This window comes from Mustela putorius, unplaced genomic scaffold, assembly GCF_011764305.1.
Source record: "Mustela putorius furo isolate JIRA1106 unplaced genomic scaffold, ASM1176430v1.1 tig00003869_pilon_pilon_pilon, whole genome shotgun sequence".
Classification (NCBI taxonomy): Eukaryota; Metazoa; Chordata; class Mammalia; order Carnivora; family Mustelidae; genus Mustela; species Mustela putorius.
This window is the reverse complement of record NW_025422021.1, coordinates 10,887,006-10,907,645: the sequence shown is the minus strand read 5'-3', so window position 1 is coordinate 10,907,645 and position 20,640 is coordinate 10,887,006. Positions and strand designations below refer to the sequence as shown.

Here is a 20,640-nt window from a genome sequence, read left to right as displayed (position 1 = left end):
CCAGTAGTGCAATTCCTGGATCATAGGGTAGTTCTTTTTTTAACTTTTTGAGGAACCTCTGTACTGTTTTCCAGTGGCGGCATCAGTTTGCATTCCCACCAACAGTGCAGGAGGATTCCTTTCTCTACATATACTTGCTGTTTCTTGTGTTTTTATTTTATCATTCCAACAGGTGTGAGGTGATATCTTATTATAGTTTTGATTTGCAGTTTGTATTATCAGGGGATGATGAGTGATATTGAGCATCTTTTCGTGTATCTCTTGGTCATCTAAAGGTCTCCTTGGGAGAAATGTTTGTTCATGTCCTACCCATTTTTAATTGGATTATTTGTTTTTTGGGTGTTGAGTTGTGTAAGTTCTTTATAGATTTTGGATACTAACCCTTGATCAGATTTGTCATTTGCATATATCTTCTTCTAATCAGCAGATTACCTTTTAATTTTGTTGATTGCTTCCTTTTCTGCACAGAAGCTTTTTATTTGGATGTAGTCCCAGTAGTTTATTTTTGCTTTTGTTTCCCTTTCTTCACGAGACGTATCTAGAAAAATGTTGCTATGGCTGATGTTAGAGACATTATTGCTTGTGTTCTGTTCTAGGATTTTTATGGTTTCAGGCCTCATATTTAGGTCTTTAATCTATTTTGAGTTTATTTTTGTGTATGGTGTAAGAAAGTGGTCCAGTTTCATTCTTTTGCATGTTTCTGACCAGTTTTCCCAGTGCCATTTGTTGAAGACTGTCTTTTTCCCGTTGGCTATTCTTTCCCGCTTTGTTGAGGATTCATTGAACATATAATTGTGGACTTAGTTCCTGGCTTTGTATTCTATTCTGTTAATCTATTTGTCTATTTTTGTGCCAGTTCCATACTGTTTTGATTTCTATAGCTTTGTAATATAATTTGAAGTCTGGAATTGTGATACCTCCAGCTCTGTTTTTCTTTTTCAAGATTGCTTTGGCTATTTGGGATATTTTGTGGTTCCATACAACTTTTAGGATTGTTTGTTCTAGTTCTGTGAAAAGTGTTTTTGATATGTTGATACATATCATTAAATGTGATTGCATTACATTAGATTGCATTAAATGTATAGATTGCTTTGGGTAGTATGGACAGTTTAATAGTATTTTTTCTTCCAATCCATGACCATGGAATGTCTTTCCACTTCTTTGCATTGTCTTCAATTTCTTTCATCAGTGTTTTGTAGTTTTCCGAGTATATGTCTTTCACCTCTTGGGTTAGGTTTATTGCTATTATCTTATTATTTTTGGTGCAATTATAAAAGAGATTGTTCTCTTAATTTCTCTTTCTGCTGCCTCATTGTTAGTGTATAGAAGGGCAACAGATTTCTGCACATTGGTTTTGTATCCTGTGACTTTACTAAATTCATTTATCAGTCCTAGCAGTTTTTTTGGTGGAGCCTTTTGGGTTTTCTACATCTAGTATAATGTCATCTGCGAGTAAAGTTTTACTTCTTCCTTAACTGATTTGGATGCCTTTTATTTCTTTTTGTTGTCTGATTGCTGTGGCTAGGACTTCCAGTACTATGTTGAATAAAAGTGGAAAGAGCTGACATTTTTGTCTTGTTCTTGTCCTTAAGGGAAAAGCTTTCAATTTTTCCCCATTGAGGATGATGTTAGCTGTGGATTTTCATATATAGCCTTTATTATGTTGAGGTATGTTCTCTCTAAACCTAGTTTGTTTGGGGGGCTTTTATCATGAATGGATGTTATACTTTATCAAATGCTTTTTCTGCATCCATTGAAATGGTCATATAGTTTTTATCCTTTCTCTTTTTGATGTATCACATTGATTTACAAATATTAGACCACATCCTGGGAATAAATACCACTTGATAGTGGTGATAGCTTTGTTAATGCCTTCTTGGATTTGGTTTGCTAGTATTTTATTAAGGATTTTTGCATCTATGTTCATCAGAGGTATTGGTGCGTGCTCGCCCATGTACTCTCTCTCTCTCTCTCTTTTTGTGGTGTCTTTTTCTGGTTTGGGTATCAGAGTAATGCTGGCTTCCTAGAGTGAATTTGAAAGTTTTCCTTCTTCTTGTACTTTTTAGAATAGTTTGAGAAGAACAGGTGTTAACTCTAAATGTTTGGTAGAATTAGCCAGCAAAGCCTCTCATCTTGGATTTTTGTTTGTTTGGAGTTTTTTGATTACTGATTCAATTTCATTGCTGGCACTCAGTCTATTCAGATTTTCTATTTCTTCCTGCTTCAGTTTTGGTAGGTTATATGTTTCCAGAAATTTATCCATTTCTTCTTGGTTGTCTGATTTGTTGACATAAAATGTTTTATAACATCCATTATAATACTTTGTATTTCTGTGGTATTGGTTGTTATTTCTCTTTTTTCATTTCTGATTTGTTTATTTGAGCACTCTCTCTTTCTTTTTTTATGACTCTGGCTAGAGGTTTATAAATTTTGTTACTCTTTTCAAAGAACCAGCTCCTGGTTTCATTGATCTCTGTTCTATTGGGTTTTTTGCTTTGTTTTGTTTTAGTTTCTATATCATTTGTGCTCAGTCTTTATCATTTCCTTCCTCCTGCTACTTTTGGGTTTTGTTTGTTGTTCTTTTTCTAGCTCCTTTACATGTAAGTTTAGGTTGTGTATTTGAGATTTTTCTTGCTTCTTGAGGTAGACCTCTATTGCTATAAACTTGCCTCTTAGAACTGCTTCTGCTGCATCACAAAAGTTTTGGATTGTTGTGTTTTCATTCTTGTTTGTTTCTATGTACTTTTTGATTTCTTTGATTTCTTGTTTGACCTGTTCATTATTTAGCAGCATGTTGTCTGACTTCCATGTATCTGTGGATTTTCCAGATTTTATCTTATGGTTGATTTCTAGACATAGAGTTGTGGTCAGAAAAGATTCATGGTATGATTTGATATTTTTGTTAAAGCTTGTTTTGGCATAATATGTGATCTATTCTGGAGAATGTTCCATGTGTACTTGAAAAGAATGTATAGTCTGTTGTTTAGGATGGAATGTTATGAATATATCCATTAAATCCGTCTGGCCCAGTGTGTCTTTCAAAGCCACTGTTTCCAGGTGAACCATGAGAGACTATGGACTCTGAAAAACCATCTGAGGGTTTTGAAGGGGAGGGGGTGGGAGGTTGGGGAAACCAGGTGGTGGGTATTAGAGAGGGCATGGATTGCATGGAATACTGGGTGTGGTGCAAAAACAATGAATACTGTTACACTGAAAAAAATAAATAAATTTTTTTAAAAAGAGTAACAACTACAAAAGAAAAAAAAAAACAAAGCCACTGTTTCCTTGTTGATTTTCTGTTTGGATGATCTGTACATTGATGTAAGTGGGGTGTTAAAGTCCCATACGTCCCCTACTATAATTGTATTACTGTTGATTAGTTTCTTTATATTTGTTATTAACTGTTTTATATATTTGGGTACTCCACGTTGGGTACATAAACATTTACAATTATTATTATCTGCTTGTTGGATTGTCCCCTTTTTATTAAAAAGTGTCTGTCTTTGTCTCTTGTTTGTCTGATAAGGTCTAGTTGTCCAATATAAGTATTGCTACCCTGGCCTTTTGTTGTTACTGTTGTTGACATCCATTTACATGATGAATCTTTCTCCATCCCTTCACTTTCAATTTGAGGGTGTCTTTAGGTCTGAAATGAGTCTCTTGTAGGCAGCATATAGATGAGTTTGTTTTTTAATCTACTCTGTCACCCTGTGTCTTTTTATTGGAGTGCTTTGTCCATTTCCATTCAAAGTAATTATTGATATGTATTTATTGCCATTTTGTTACTAGTTTTATGGTTGTTTTTATAGTTTTTGCTGATCCTTCTCTTGCTCTCTTTCTTTATTGACTTTCTTTAATGATATACTTACACTCCTTTTTCTTTATTCTTTGCCTATCTATTAGTGATTTTTGATTTATGGTAACTATTAGATTTATTTATAACATCTTCTGAATATAGCAGTCTATATTAAGTTGATGGTCACTTAAGTTTGAATCCATTATTTACTCCTCTCCTCACCATGTTTTAGGTATATGGTGTCATATTTTACATCCTTCCGTTTTGTGAATCCCTTGACTGATTTTTTATAGAAATATTTAATTTTATTGCTTCTGTGTTTCCTACTTTCATACTCTCACTTATGATCTTTCCACTCAAAGAGTTCCTCTTAATATTTCTTGTAGGGCTGATTTAGTGGTCTTGAACTCCTTCAGTTTTTGTTTGTCTTAGAAACTCTTCTCTCATTCTATTCTTCATGATAGCCTTGCTCTGGATAAAGTATTCTTTGCAGTGAGTTTTCCCCATTTGGCACTTTGAGTATATCGTGCCACTTTCTTCTGGCCTACCTAAATTTCTGCTGAAAAATCTATGGATAGCCTTACGGGGTTTCCCTATGTAACTGTCTTCTTTTCTCTTGCTGCTTCAAAAAAAACCTTTTTATCACTACTTTTTGCCATTTTGACTACTTTGTGTCTTGGTGTGGCTCTCCTTTGGTTGATTTTAATAGGGGAGGTCTCTGTGCCTCCTGGATCTAGGTATCTGTTTTCTTCTCTAGATTAGGGAAATTTTTTAGCTATTATTTCTTCAAGTAAAATTTCTGCCCCTTTTCTCTTTCTTCTTCTGGGATCCCTGTAATGTGAATGTCATTATACTTGATCGAGTGACTGATTTCTCTAAGTCTATTTTCATTTTACACGGTCCTTTTTTTTTCTCATTTGTTCAGCTTAATTACTTTCCATTACTCTGTCTTCTGGTTCATTAATTCATTCCTCTGCTTAGTCCAGCATGCTATTTATTCCACCAAGTGTATTTTTTTTTAAGATTTTATTTATTTATTTGACAGACAGAGATCACAAGTAGGCAGAGAGAGAGAGAGGAGGAAGCAGGCTCTCTGCTCAGCAATGTGGGGCTCGATTCCAGGACCCTGGGATCATGACTGGAGCCGAAGGCAGAGGCTTTAACCCATTGAGCCACCCAGGTGCCCAGACCAAGTATATTTTTAATTTCATTTATTATGTTCTTTATCTCTGATTCATTCGTTATTATCTCTGTGTTAAAGATCTCACTGATGTCTTCCACTCTTTTCTCAAGTCCAGTATCTTTATGATAATTCTTTATATTCTCTATCAGACATATTACTTATATCTGTTTCACTGAGGTCTTTTGCCGTGATTTTGTCCTATTCTTTCATTTGTTACATATTCCTCTGTCTCCTCATTTTGCGTAACTCTCTGTGTCTTTCTTTGTGTTAGGAACATCAGCTACAGTCCCTTGCTCTTGAAAGTAGTGGGCGGGATGTGCACTTTTAACTAGGTGGCACTGGCCCTCCTCCATGGGGGATGAACAGCCACCGTGGATATAGGGCTGGCTGGCTGCTCCACAAAGCACACATGGGCAGGGGGTGCTGTTTTAACAAAGGTGCACAGGTCCTCCATGAGAGGTCAGGAGAGGCAGTGTTGGCAAGGTTTGCAGAGGTTTTCTGGAGGAGGGCATCTGCAGCACCAGCACTAAGTGCAAGCCTGGCTGCAGGGGGGATGTGGTGTAAGTTAGGTAGAGAATGCCACTGCTGGGCCAGTTCCCACAGGTGGTTGTGTGTTCATGATGGGGTTGGGAGGTAATGGAGCCTGCCAGCTCCTTTGTTCCTGGAGACGTTCCTCAGCAAACTCTCAGCTCCTTAACTCACTCTCCCTCCCATAAGCCCCAGGTGCCTTTCAAACTGCTATTTCCAAGCTGTATTTCTGCAGGCTCTTTGCTCTGCTCTCTCTTTAATGGTAAGGGCTCAACTTCCTCTTGCCCTCTGGGCCCTCCCAGAGTCAAGCCTGCTGATTTTTAAAGTTCCAGGCTTTAAGTCCCAATGGTTGTAAGCACTCACAGAACTCAACCTCTCCGTCAAAGCTAAATGCTGTGGGGATTCCTCTTCCCCTTCCAGGCTCCCCCATGTGATAATCTGTTTCTCATCCCTCTTCATACCCATATCTCCCTTGGCTACCTCCCTCCAGTGTTCAGATCCATTGAGTTTAGGTTCCCACTGAGTCCTTGCCCTCTCTATCCTGGTCGATGTGGCCTCTTCTCTACATCTAATTGTGGAGGTTTTTTTTGCCAGTCTTTGGGTCATTATATGTGTTTTTGCAGGTATGAGTGTTATCTAGTTGTATCTGTGGGATGAAGTAGTTTAGGGTCCTCCTACTCTGCAATCTTCCCTGAAATTCCTAACTCTTTATTTTAAATGTCACAAATAATTTCAAACCAATTTTTTTAAACCTTTCTTCTCATTTTAGCTTGACTTTGAAGTTTTAAGCAATTCTCATGAAAGTCTTCAGACAAATATCCATTGCATGAATTTAATTTCACTGCATTTTGACTGTTAAGAGGAATTTTATGTATATTTTTGTTAACACAACAACAACAAAATAGGTCAATGCAAAAGACACTTTGAAAATGATTCCATTTTCCTTATCATTTTCTGAGGCTAGTACTGTTAATATAATGTTTCATTAAATAGACTAGATCTTAGCTGATATTGAGAAATTCTTGTTAACTTTGTTAGGTGTAATAGCCATAGTGTCATTGGGTTTTTAATTTAAAGTGAAATGAGATGATATCTGTAAAAGGCTTTGAAATAATTTGGCAAAATAATAATAAATAATCTAGGCAAAGTGGGAAAAAGAGTATGTAGTGATATTGATAAAATCAGATTGACAAAATATTAATTTTTGAAGGTGAGAATTGGGGCCACGTACTACTTTTACTATTTTTTCTAATTCTGTGTATATTTAAGTTTTCTGTAAAGATTTAAACATAAACAAAATGATTTAAACATAAACAAGATAAAATAAGCATAAGCACAAACAAAATAAGGACATAAACATAAACACAACATAAACATAAAAAAATAAAAACATAAACCATAGCTGTATATTATGCTGGTCACATTCTCTGATTATGATCAATTAAACTACACATTGAAAACAAAAATAACTACAATAACAAAGCAAAACTACTTAAAACTAAAAGATATTCTTCCAGATGATACTTGAATTAAAAAATCAAAACTAAACACACAAACTATTTAGAAAACAGTTGGGGTGCCTGGGTGGCTCAGTCATTAAGTGTCTGCCTTTGACTCCTGTTGTGACCCCAGGGTCCTGAGATTGAGTCCCGCATCAGGTTTCCTGGTCAGCAAGGAGACTGCTTCTCCCTCCCCCTAACCCCTGCTTCTGCTCTCTCGCTCACTCACTCTGACAAATAAATAAAAATTTTAAAATAAAATACTATTAAAAAGGTAAAATAAAGGAGAAATGATAACAAATGAACTAAATATTAATGCCAGAAATGGCATTAATGCCATTAATGCCAGAAATATTAAAGCTAAAAAAGGAACAAAATAAACATAATGTAAATAAGAAAAATAATTAAACAAAATTCAAAGTAAAAACCAAATTAATGTATCTGTTTAAGAGCAGGATATTTGAAAAAAGAAGAATATAGATAAACCACAAGGTATCATAATTAAAATGGAAGGAAATCACAAATAGGAGTAAAAATGGACAGATCTTAACCTTAGACAAAAAGAGATTTAAAAATGTAGAATTCTGTATAATGAGTTTAATGGAGCACTAATTAATATGACAATAAGTGGGGATTGTGGTGAAGTAATGGCTTGTAGAAAAATCTTCAGAAGAATTCTGTTTACATTAGAAAAATGTAAATAATCTAATACTCAAGGAAGAAATCAAGAAAACTGGTAAAGAACTTCTTAAAATGGTGCCTGGGTAAATATTACATGTCTGGAAATGTGTGGGAAGTGTCCTTTCTCATACTTCATGCCCCTGTCTCTTGCCCAGTAAGTCTACCATACCTGCCAGTGTTCAGAATAAATCTCACAAAAGCAACCACTACCATCCAAGTATAGGGTCATTTTTTTTAATGGAAGCAGTCTAAAAAAGTTAAACTAGATTAATAACCTATAGCCTAAGTTAAAAAAAAATGTAAGACTGTTTAATTTTATGGGGAGAAAATTAGCATGATATGTGGTTTATTTTTAAAAGTTACCTAATAATGCTAATTTTTGTAAATATGTGTTCATTGATGGAAAAATACTAAAACGATACATATGAAGATGGTAAAAATAAACATCTCTGGATGGTAGAAATATAAATGTTTTTTAATTGGGGACAGAATGTGTTTATTTAGTTTTTAAATTTCCTACATACAAAAATACGTACTACTTTGTAACAATAAAAATAGTAAAACAAAAATCGGACAGTAAAAGAGCTGCAAAATATTAAATATACATCACTGTAAATTTTTTTTCTTTTACTAAATACTGTCATGTAATTATGGATGAAGTTGACAAATAAAAGTTGTGTCTGAACCAAAGGGATATTTAAGTGATAGATGTCTTTACTATCTCTGCCAGTTGAATCAACCTATGTATTCTCAAATTGTTAAGTAGTATATATGTAGTATGACTGCAGCAACATGGAGGTATCGTACTTGTTCCCTGTGGCCTTGCCATGGGAAATCCTTAAATATTCTTGGATTGATTGATTGATTATAGATTCACTCCTGGAAAAACCTATAAATGTTAAAAGCCAAATAGTTCATCATTAATGGAATATTTTTTAGGGAGTTTATAATTGACATTTAAATTCTCTCTGGAAGTACTTATCTGAAGAATTTCTTAATGTTTTCTAGTTCCTGAGAGCAGAAATGGGCCAAGACTACCATTTGGCAAAAAAATTATGTCAGATGAGTAAGTACAAAATACTTGTGTTTTCTAATGCTTTTTGTTTCTAAATGCATTCCATAATGTGTAAGATGGCCTGATTATTGTAGCCTGGTGAATTCCTTGATAGTGTCTCAGTGATTCCTTATTAGTAAGTTGATTGGTATAAAGACTAATTTAGACTTCTAGAATAACTTTGAGTGGAATAAACTAACAAAAACTAATCATCACTGGAAAATAAGTCAAAATCTTTACCTTCATGATACTAGGTTAGTATCTTTATGCCTTTAGTTTCAAAGAAGTGTCAGGGAGTGCAGCAAACCTTACTTAACATGCATTTAGTCCACAAATATTTGAGTGCCTACATGTGCCAGGCACTGTTTTAGGCACTGGAAATATAGCAGTCAATAAGATAATCTCATGTTTATATCTAGTCCAGCAGATAACAAATTCATACATAATGAACATGTCATAAATGAGAGGTACCATGGGAAAAAATAAAGTAGGGAAGAAAAGTACTAGAAAGAGGCAAAGCAGTTTTGAGTAAGATGGTCCGGGAAGACAGGACACATAGTAAATATGCTGAGATGTGAGTGTGCTTGAGGAGGAACAGCAAGGAGGACTATGTAACCAGCATAGGATATGCAAGGGGAAGTGTGACAGGAGATGAGGTCAGGGAGGTAATAGTTTGGAGGTTCTGTAGGTTGCATAGTACCTTTTCACAAGTTAAGGACTTTGGCTTTTTCTCCGAGCAAGGTGGGAAATCACTAGACACTTTTCAAGTAGAGGAATGATCTGCTCTACCTTATTTTTCCTTCTTTCATTGGTTTTTAGTGATTTGACTGATGTATCTTACACTTAGCTCTTGTTTTTCCATTTCTTTTTATTTCTATACTTCATTTTGGGATTTTTCTGTTGACCTACCTGTTTTTGAGTTAACCTATCCTGTCTTCTGCTGTGTTCAGTCTGCTGTTTAAACTATCCAGTAGTAATCGGTTAAGCGGCTGCATTTGGCTCAGGTCATGATCCCAGCGTCCACAGATGGAGCCCCGTGTCAGGCTCTCTGATCAGCAGGGAGCCTGCTTCTCCCTCTGCCTCTGCTGCTCCCCTTGCTTGTGCTCTCTCTCACTCTTTATCTCTCTCTCAAATAAATAAATAAATGGTTTTTTTAAAGTAATAAACTATAATAAGAGATGAGGAAGGACACTATATCATACTCAAAGGGTCTGTCCAACAAGAAGATTTAACAATTTTAAATATCTATGCCCCCAATGTGGGAGCAGCCAACTATATAAACCAATTAATAACAAAATCAAAGAAACACATCAACAATAATACAATGATAGTAGGGGACTTTAACACTCCCCTCACTGAAATGGACAGGTCATCCAAGCAAAAGATCAGCAAGGAAATAAAGGCCTTAAATGACACACTGGACCAGATGGACATCACAGATATATTCAGAATATTTCATCCCAAAGCAACAGAATACACATTCTTCTCTAGTGCACATGGAACATTCTCCAGAATAGATCACATCCTCGGTCCTAAATCAGGACTCAACCGGTATCAAAAGATTGGGATCATTCCCTGCATATTTTCAGACCACAATGCTCTAAAGCTAGAACTCAACCACAAAAGGAAGTTTGGAAAGAACCCAAATACATGGAGACTAAACAGTATCCTTCTAAAGAATGAATGGGTCAACCGGGGAAATTAAAGAAGAATTGAAAAAAAATCATGGAAACAAATGATAATGAAAATACAACGGTTCAAAATCTGTGGGACACAACAAAGGCAGTCCTGAGAGGAAAATATATAGCGGTACAAGCCTTTCTCAAGAAACAAGAAAGGTCTCCGGTACACAACCTAACCCTACACCTAAAGGAGCTGGAGAAAGAACAAGAAAGAAACCCTAAGCCCAGCAGGAGAAGAGAAATCATAAAGATCAGAGCAGAAATCAATGAAATAGAAACCAAAAAAACAATAGAACAAATCAACGAAACTAGGAGCTGGTTCTTTGAAAGAATTAATAAAATTGATAAACCCCTGGCCCGACTTATCAAAAAGAAAAGAGAAAGGACCCAAATAAATAAAATCATGAATGAAAGAGGAGAGATCACAACTAACACCAAAGAAATACAAACTATTATAAGAACATACTATGAGCAACTCTACGGCAATAAATTTGACAATCTGGAAGAAATGGATGCATTCCTAGAAACATATAAACTACCGCAACTGAGCCAGGAAGAAATAGAAAGCCTGAACAGACCCATAACCAGTAAGGAGATTGAAACAGTCATTAAAAATCTCCAAACAAACAAAAGCCCAGGGCCAGACGGCTTCCCGGGGGAATTCTACCAAACATTTAAAGAAGAACTAATTCCTATTCTCCTGAAACTGTTCCAAAAAATAGAAATGGAAGGAAAACTTCCAAACTCATTTTATGAGGCCAGCATCACCTTGATCCCAAAACCAGACAAGGATCCCACCAAAAAAGAGAGCTATAGACCGATATCCTTGATGAACACAGATGCGAAAATACTCAACAAAATACTAGCCAATAGGATTCAACAGTACATTAAAAAGATTATTCACCACGACCAAGTGGGATTTATTCCAGGGCTGCAAGGTTGGTTCAACATCCGTAAATCAGTCAATGTGATACAACACATCAATAAAAGAAAGAACAAGAACCATATGATACTCTCAATAGATGCTGAAAAAGCATTTGACAAAGTACAACATCCCTTCCTGATCAAAACTCTTCAAAGTGTAGGGATAGAGGGCACATACCTCAATATCATCAAAGCCATCTATGAAAAACCCACCGCAAATATCATTCTCAATGGAGAAAAACTGAAAGCTTTTCCACTAAGGTCAGGAACACGGCAGGGATGTCCATTATCACCACTGCTATTCAACATCGTACTAGAGGTCCTAGCCTCAGCAATCAGACAACAAAAGGAAATTAAAGGCATCCAAATCGGCAAAGAAGAAGTCAAATTATCACTCTTCGCAGATGATATGATACTATATGTGGAAAACCCAAAAGACTCCACTCCAAAACTGCTAGAACTTATACAGGAATTCAGTAAAGTGTCAGGATATAAAATCAATGCACAGAAATCAGTTGCATTTCTCTACACCAACAGCAAGACAGAAGAAAGAAATATTAAGGAGTCAATCCCATTTACAATTGCATCCAAAACCATAAGATACCTAGGAATAAACCTAACCAAAGAGACACAGAATCTATACTCAGAAAACTATAAAGTACTCATGAAAGAAATTGAGGAAGACACAAAGAAATGGAAAAATGTTCCATGCTCCTGGATTGGAAGAATAAATATTGTGAAAATGTCTATGCTACCTAAAGCAATCTACACATTTAATGCAATTCCTATCAAAGTACCATCCATCTTTTTCAAAGAAATGGAACAAATAATTCTAAAATTTATATGGAACCAGAAAAGACCTCGAATAGCCAAAGGGATATTGAAAAAGAAAGCCAACGTTGGTGGCATCACAATTCCGGACTTCAAGCTCTATTACAAAGCTGTCATCATCAAGACAGCATGGTACTGGCACAAAAACAGACACATAGATCAATGGAACAGAATAGAGAGCCCAGAAATAGACCCTCAAATCTATGGTCAACTAATCTTCGACAAAGCAGGAAAGAATGTCCAATGGAAAAAAGACAGCCTTTTCAATAAATGGTGCTGGGAAAATAGGACAGCCACATGCAGAAAAATGAAATTGGACCATTTCCTTACACCACACACAAAAATAGACTCAAAATGGATGAAGGACCTCAATGTACGAAAGGAATCCATCAAAATCCTTGAGGAGAACACGGGCAGCAACCTCTTCGACCTCTGCCGCAGCAACATCTTCCTAGGAACAACGCAAAAGGCAAGGGAAGCAAGGGAAAAAATGAACTACTGGGATTTCATCAAGATCAAAAGCTTTTGCACAGCAAAGGAAACAGTTAACAAAATCAAAAGACAACTGACAGAATGGGAGAAGATATTTGCAAACGACATATCAGATAAAGGACTAGTGTCCAGAATCTATAAAGAACTTAGCAAACTCAACACCCAAAAAACAAATAATCCAATCAAGAAATGGGCAGAAGACATGAACAGACATTTCTGCAAAGAAGACATCCAGATGGCGAACAGACACATGAAAAAGTGCTCCATATCACTCGGCATCAGGGAAATACAAATCAAAACCACAATGAGATATCACCTCACACCAGTCAGAATGGCTAAAATCAACAAGTCAGGAAATGACAGATGCTGGCGAGGATGCGGAGAAAGGGGAACCCTCCTACACTGTTGGTGGGAATGCAAGCTGGTGCAGCCACTCTGGAAAACAGCATGGAGGTTCCTCAAAATGTTGAAAATAGAACTGCCCTATGACCCAGCAATTGCACTATTGGGTATTTACCCTAAAGATACAAATGTAGTGATCCAAAGGGACACATGCACCCGAATGTTTATAGCAGCAATGTCCACAATAGCCAAACTATGGAAAGAACCTAGATGTCCATCAACAGATGAATGGATCAAGAAGATGTGGTATATATACACAATGGAATACTATGCAGCCATCAAAAGAAATGAAATCTTGCCATTTGCAACAACATGGATGGAACTAGAGCGTATCATGCTTAGCGAAATAAGTCAAGCAGAGAAAGACAACTATCATATGATCTCCCTGATATGAGGAAGTGGTGATGCAACATGGAGGCTTAAGTGGGTAGAAGAAGAATAAATGAAACAAGATGGGATTGGGAGGGAGACAAACCATAAGTGACTCTTAATCTCACAAAACAAACTGAGGGTTGCCGGGGGGAGGGGGTTTGGGAGAAGGGGGTGGGATTATGGACATTGGGGAGGGTATGTGATTTGGTGAGTGCTGTGAAGTGTGTAAACCTGGTGATTCACAGACCTGTACCCCTGGGGATAAAAATATATGTTTATAAAAAATAAAAAATTAAAAAAAAAATAATAAAATAAAAAATAAAATGTACCTCTTGGCAGGCAAAAAAAAAAAAAAAAAAAAAGCAAATTGGATCTCAGGTATGAATATACACTCATCTTCCCTCTTCAGAGAAAATAATGGACAATAGCAAAATCTTGAAATAAATGAAAAGGAAGTGTCAAAAAAAAAAAAAAGTAATAAACTACCCAGTAAGTTCTTAATTTCAAAGTTTTTAATTTCCAATTTTAGAAAGTCCACTTAATGATTTTGAAAGATTCCTGCTCTTTTGAAATCCAGTCTTTTTAACTATTTTACCCATTTTTCTATATTAGTCAAATGACTTTGAAAGAACAAATGGCAACTCTACAATTAAACTTCATTGATAATAGGACTCAAAATATTAACTAGTGTTAGACCTAAGCCTTACAGTAAAAAGTCCTTGAGTGAAAACTCAGTATTAGGATTGTGAGGACCTGCTCTCCCTTGCCTCACGCAGACTCTCCACTGTGGATACAGTACTTCTTAAATCATTGGCTAATTTTTAAAAGGGGTTTCTTGAATGCTTTAACATGAATTTTTTTTTATCCAAAATAATTTGCCTTGTATAATCCTTTCAAGCACTTTGACCCTTAGAGCCATCAAATAGATATCCTGATTAAAACTATTTTGGGGTGGTACATAAGCATAGAATTTCTGATCAGAAGGAATCCTTCAAGAGAATAGTGTCCAGTTGTCTATTTTTATAAATAATGAAGCAGAAGCAGAGAGAGGATAAGCAGCTTGTTCAACTCTTCAGGGAACTAGTGGCACAGCCAGAATCAGAACTCAAGCTGCTGCCTCCCATAGCACCTTTCCTCTCTGAGGACTGCAGTAGAAGTGGGTGAGTCTGTAGCTTTCCCCCTCAGTTCTCAGAGTCTCTTGTGGAGCCTAGTGATGGAAAAATTTATATATATTTCCATATCCACCAATCACTTTAGAAAGCCTCTAGTTGAAGCTTACAAAATATATGCCCTGATATCACCACATTGGTTTTGGTTGTTGGCCTGCAGTACGCTACAGGAAATAGTAGTTGCTCAATAAAATGCTTATTGACTGGACTCGAATCCATGAACACACATTAAGTGCCAGGTCAGTGGGGATGAAAAAGTTCAAGTTGATCTATCCTAGTGGGTTTATGTCCCTGTAAAACATGTCTCTTCCTTCTTCCCTTCCTTCCTTCCAACAACTATCCATCAAGCACCAGCTCTGTACCAGACATTATGCTGGGAGCTGGAGAGGAAACAGGAATCATAGCACACATGCTCTAAACCATTTTGCGGTTGACATTAACTATGGTTTGCTTTGGTATTTTACTCCTACTGGTTCATCCAGAAACACTAGTCACTCTTTTCTGTCAGTGTCAAATAGCAGTGCCTCAGACTAAGGATCAGACTACAGGAAAGGAGGTGTGGAGAGCCCTAAGACAGGCCCCATGATCCAGGGAGCCAGTTGGAAAAGAACACTGTTCCCTAGAGGAAGAGGGAATTACTAGAAACTTGGGCAGAGAGGCCCCGAGATGGGAGTAGGGGGTGGGTGCATGAAAAATAGAATTGACTACCCCTGAGGCAGATTCTAGCCAGTGGTATGAAATTAGGGAGACCCCGGATTAACAATGTCAAACAAGTTCAAGAAAGAACAGAGAATTGGGGCTCCTGAGTGGCTTTCTCCTTGATCATCTCCTTTCGGCTCAGGTCATGGTCCCAGAATCCTGGGATTAAGCCCGGCTTCCTCCTCAGGCTCCCTGCTCAGCGTGGAGCCTGCTTCTCCCTCTCCCTCTGCCTGCAGCTCCCCCTGCTTATGCACTCTTTCTGTCTGTCAAATAAGACCTTAAAAAAAGAAAAAAAAGAAAGAAAAAAGAAAAAGAACAGAGAGTTGGAGACATTCTAGAAAGTACTAGTTTGATGCTAAAAGGAAACACTTGGCTGAGGACTGCCCGAAGTTGTTCTCTATATTCAGAACAATAGACAAAATTAATTTTTTTGTCTAGGATGGACCCCAGAATATTGTATATGTAAGTGACTACAGTATATTGTTTTGTCTTCTTTTTCCATCTCCTAGCTCTTTTACCAGACATTTCCCTTTTTCTCTATATTTATGTATATAAACAAATTATTTACATATTTATGTATTTGTATATGTATGTATTGAGTACCTACTAATAATGGGAGCATTCTTAAATACCTTGTTTAATTCTTAAAACAGTTCTATGAGGCAGATACTTATGAACCCCACTTTACAGATGAGAAAACTGAGTCTTAGTGAGGAGTACTAATTCACAAGTCACAACTACTAAGAGATAGAGTTAGGATTAGATCCTCGGTCTGGCTTTGAAAGCCTCTGATATCCTACTATATTTCCATTTCCTCATTTGGTTAATAAACTTATATTTCTGGTAGAGGAGGCAGGGATTTGGAAAGGGGGTACTTTTTTGGGTCACTCAGGCTTAAAATGGCTCCTGTGGTCAACTAATATATTTTCTTTATATCTAAGGGAATTGATTTATATAAAATAATGCATCCTTGTCCCTTCTGAAATGTTTTATAAACTCATTTTCTGAATAAAGCCACTGGTTGCTAGTATGTTTTCCAATCACAGTAAAGTCATGTATATCTCCATTGGTCCATTGGGCTTCAGGGCTTCTCTCCTGGCATTCCACGTGCTTGTGGTTTTTTTCCTTTGTCCTGATTTAAAAAAACAAAAAGCAAAAAACAAAACAAACATACTGCGTTCCTCCAAGAAATTTTTTTGTCAGTGAAGGCTTGAATTTTATCTGTTTTCCACACACAATATTTCCTCAGCCGTTTTCCTGCTGTGTGGTGCAGAACTGATACCCAAGCCATATGCCATTTCTTGCCAGGCATTGGAGGCATCCTGGAAAAGTGGTTTTTAAATTATACTGAAAGTCAAGTGTCCCAAGTACTTTTCTTAGTTCAACTCATGATTGACTATGAGATTTTGTGCCAGTCAATTTTGTTTATTGGTCTCTTTACCTGAAAGAAGGGAACCTGAAGCTCACTTTCCTCAGGGCACAGCAGTACTGCTCACAGACAGCCCAACGTTTCACACACAAAAATCGTTTAGGCCTGGAAGACCTACTTCATTAATTATATTGTAAGTATATAAAATAATGGCCTCAAAGCCAAAATGTTTCTCATCACTTTGGTCTAACACAAATACAGATAGATGTATCTTCAGAAGGATAAATACAATGAAGTTTGTTTTCTTTCTTTCTTTATCTCTCTCTTTTCCTTCCTACCTTTCAAGATTTTATTTATCCATTTGTCAGAGAGAGAGCACAGGCAGAGGGAGAAGCAGGCTCCCTCCTGAGCAAGGAGCTGGATGCAGGACCTGATCCCAGGACCCTAGGATCATGACCTGAGCTGTAGGCAAAGGCTTAACCCAATGAGCCACCCAGACATCTCATCTTTCTTTTTTTGAGTAAAATAAATCATTTTTTCCTATTAACCTAGAGTATAATTTTATCTAGGCATGAAAGGACTGCTTTCTACTATGCACTATTCCATTTTTTAATGTTTTAAGGGCTCCAGCTCTGTGTCATGCACTCTCATAGGCATGCCACGGTGAACAAGACCAATGTTCTGTCTAGCCTAGAAGAGCCTCCAATCTGAGGGACTTAGACCCCTATGAACAGCAGAATCCCCCAGCTCCTGCCCCGGCTCTTTAGCCAGAAGGAAACATTCACTGAATGTTTAGGAAGGAGCCAAGCCTTTATCTAGATCCAAAACCATTTCCAGAAAACTTATGATAACCAGCAGTATCTGGGCACACACAGATGAACCAAGGACTGGACTAAGTACTTTATCTACATTATCTCATTGATTCATCAAACAGCCTTAAGTTGTCAATCCTGTTATTACAGATAAAGAAACTGAGATACAGAGATATTAAATATTTTCCCCAAGGAGAGCCAACTAGACAGTGGCAGCACTAGGATTCACATCTGACAGTCTTTCTGCAGGGCCCATACTGGGATCTGCTTATGGGCTCAGGATGGGAACAGCTCCTAGGACACTACCTGAATATGCTAGAGGCTTTTCTTACCCTTTTACAAACCCTACTAGCTTGTGAAAGACTAAGAATTTTTTATTCATCACCTAGAATACATACACTTCTGGGCTGTTTCAAAGCAGATACCTTTCCCTCACTTTGAAAATTGACATTTGCCAGTGGTTTTTGTTAAACCATAAGAGTAGCTGATCTCATACTCCAGTTTCATGGAATAATCCTAATTCCAACATGAAATTTTCTAAACTAAATAAGATTTCTTATTAAGTGTTCCATCAAAAAGGATTCCATGGGAATAATAAGTTGGGGAAACCACATTCTCCACTTTATAAGATTCATAATAGTTATGAACATATTAATGGTTCTGTAAAATCCTGCCGTTGCTCCTACTGTAAACTTTCCATGATTAACCTCCTTTGACCTAGTTTCCCAAATATGTATTAATATCTTAAGAACCTAGTATCTCAAGGGGCGAGTTGGAGAAACTGCTCTGAAAAAAGGCTCGGAGCAAGATTTAGACTGCTAATGATAAGCATATTTTAGTCCAACTTAAAATGAACTGAAAGATACTTTTATTAGAAACCTTAAAAGGTGTCTAAATACCTACAGGATCCTTAAAAGCAGCTTCTGAGCAGGCGCACAGTCATGCTAACCTAGATCAATGGTAAAGTTATGTAGGTAGATTAAGAGAGAACCTGGTTTGGTGTGTCAGAATGAAAGCCATATGGGATGATGTCCTAGGAGCACCAGAGCCTAGATGAACCATCCACGTTTGTCTTACTGTTAGCCAGGTGAATGGCACACTTGATGTTTCAGTGCCCCCTGGGGGCCATTAAGATATTACATGGGAGTCACAACATTAAGTGGATAAAGCAGAATTATGAATACTCTTCAAGGCGTACAGTCATCTTATTAGTGAAGTCTCCACATTTTGCCTGATATGTCCCTTCTTTGGCTATAGTCAAAAAAACACTTTGTCTACAAGGCATGTGAGGAAAGCCTCATGTGATGGAGATTGCATTTTTGAGACAGGAGGTAGAAAATATAATGAGAATTCTTTCTCTTACAATGCAGCTATGATAAGTAGAGCATTTCCTCTATTTGCACTTAGGTATTCCTGCGGAATAATTGTTGGTATTTAATGCTTTGTGCATGTTCACTTACTCTGATTGACAGCTCCAGTCTCACTCTGAGGAGCCTGTTTGCTGAAATACTTTGAAGATTATTAACAAATGTTCTGTTGTTTATTTTCAGTCCTAATCTATGAACCAGAAAATCCTGAGGCCAAGGAGTTTTTCTCACTTATTGAAGAAATGTTGCTGATGGGTAAATTTTAAAAACTGAAGTTCCTTCTTTCTCAGAGAGCTATGAGCAGTCACTATTTAAAAACCCATCATCCCAGGGAATTGGTGAAGCACACCCTCAGGAAGTGGTTAAGAAAAGGCTAACTATTGTCTTGGGATAGTTTAATGAACCTTTGTGAGTGGTCCTTTGTGAGTGGTCCAGGTAACTCCCCTTCCCCCCTTGTGGGGTAGAACTGCCCAAGTCAAGCGGGCTCCCTGGTCACCAGGCATCAGGCACTGGCAGAGTCCTCACAAGCAACAGCACATGCTAACTGCTGCACAAGTTAGAGGAGCTATCCCACAATTCCAAGGAAAACCAATACCCTCTAAATTACCCTACATCTCACTCCTATTCTATTTAATTAAGAATTATGGTGACAATAGTAAAAAAAAATCGTATAGACCTATGTTTTAAATTTATTCTAAATCCATAAACATCTTTATACCAGTAAGACTATATTCTTCTTCGTACCACTACCTACTTTGACCCTACATCCAGTCAGCAAAGTTCATCTCAGTCCTCATGCTCCAAAGACAGATATTTCTTAGTAGAGGGAGAAGCAAGGAGAGTTAAGATTTTTCAAAGAGTAGTAATGTCAGGAACATTTTAAGCAATTCTCTTCCTTTCCATGGCAGAGAAATCTCAGAATCCTGAGGAAGATGATGAAGATAGTGAAGAAGACAGCAGCGGTGAGAGTGAAGGAGAAAGCAGTGAGGAGCTAAGTGAAGAAAGCTCCGACGAATGTGAAGACGGGTGATGAAAGTTGCTGCTGTGGTTCAGTCTTCATGTATTTTCGTTACCGACTACCAAACAAATATAAAGGACAAAGCTGCGTTTCAGTCTGATCCTTATTTGTCACACAGTTCTTATAATTTTTTCCATATTGGTTTGAGCTCCTTCCTAATATTTAGGTTCTTCCTCTAGGTGAGTTACTCAGAGAGGAAATTAATAATTGAAAATGCTTATATAGCAGAGCACTCACTGTGTGCCAGGTACTGTTCTGCACACATTAGTGCACTTAATCCATTCAGCTTAAAACAACACAAATTTATTCTCTTGCAGTTTTGGAGGTCAGAAATCCAAAATGAGCCTCACTCAGCCAAAATCAGGGTGTCAGCAAAGTTGCACTCTCTGGAGGCTCTAGGAGACCATCTCTTTGCTTGCTTTTTCCAACTTCTAGAGCTTATGCACAGTCTTGGCTCAAGGCCCTTTCCCGCATCTTCAAAACCAGCAACATCTTGCTGAGACCTCCTTCTCTTTAATCCTCACTCCCTTGTGTTGTCATTTTTGCTAAATTAACATCTGTTAAGGAGAGCCCTGGTGTGTCAAATGATGCTTCCAGAAAGACCACAGGGGAAAAGAGAAGTTTATGACAGGTCCTAGGGGAAGGACACAGCATGCATCAGAGGGGCTACATAGGGAAGTCAAGTTGCAGACCAGAAGTGGACAGCAGGACCTGGGGCATGCCTTTAGTAGGGCCTTGAGTGGGGTGATTTTGGGGTTCCCA

The 20,640-nt window shown here is 37.4% G+C and overlaps 1 protein-coding gene across 2 annotated transcripts in view; it reads left to right on the top strand.

Moving 5' to 3' along the window:
• The window catches only part of ERICH2 (glutamate rich 2), a 29,007-nt gene extending 9,035 nt beyond the window's left edge, over positions 1-19,972 (top strand). For both annotated transcript variants that reach the window (XM_045066777.1, XM_013052056.2), the window contains 3 exons: positions 8,696-8,753; positions 19,044-19,115; positions 19,769-19,972. In XM_045066777.1, coding sequence (XP_044922712.1) covers positions 8,696-8,753; positions 19,044-19,115; positions 19,769-19,890 — 252 coding nt within the window. In that variant the 3' untranslated portion in view covers positions 19,891-19,972. The remainder of the gene's footprint in view (positions 1-8,695; positions 8,754-19,043; positions 19,116-19,768) is intronic.
• Positions 19,973-20,640: the final 668 nt, after the last annotated feature.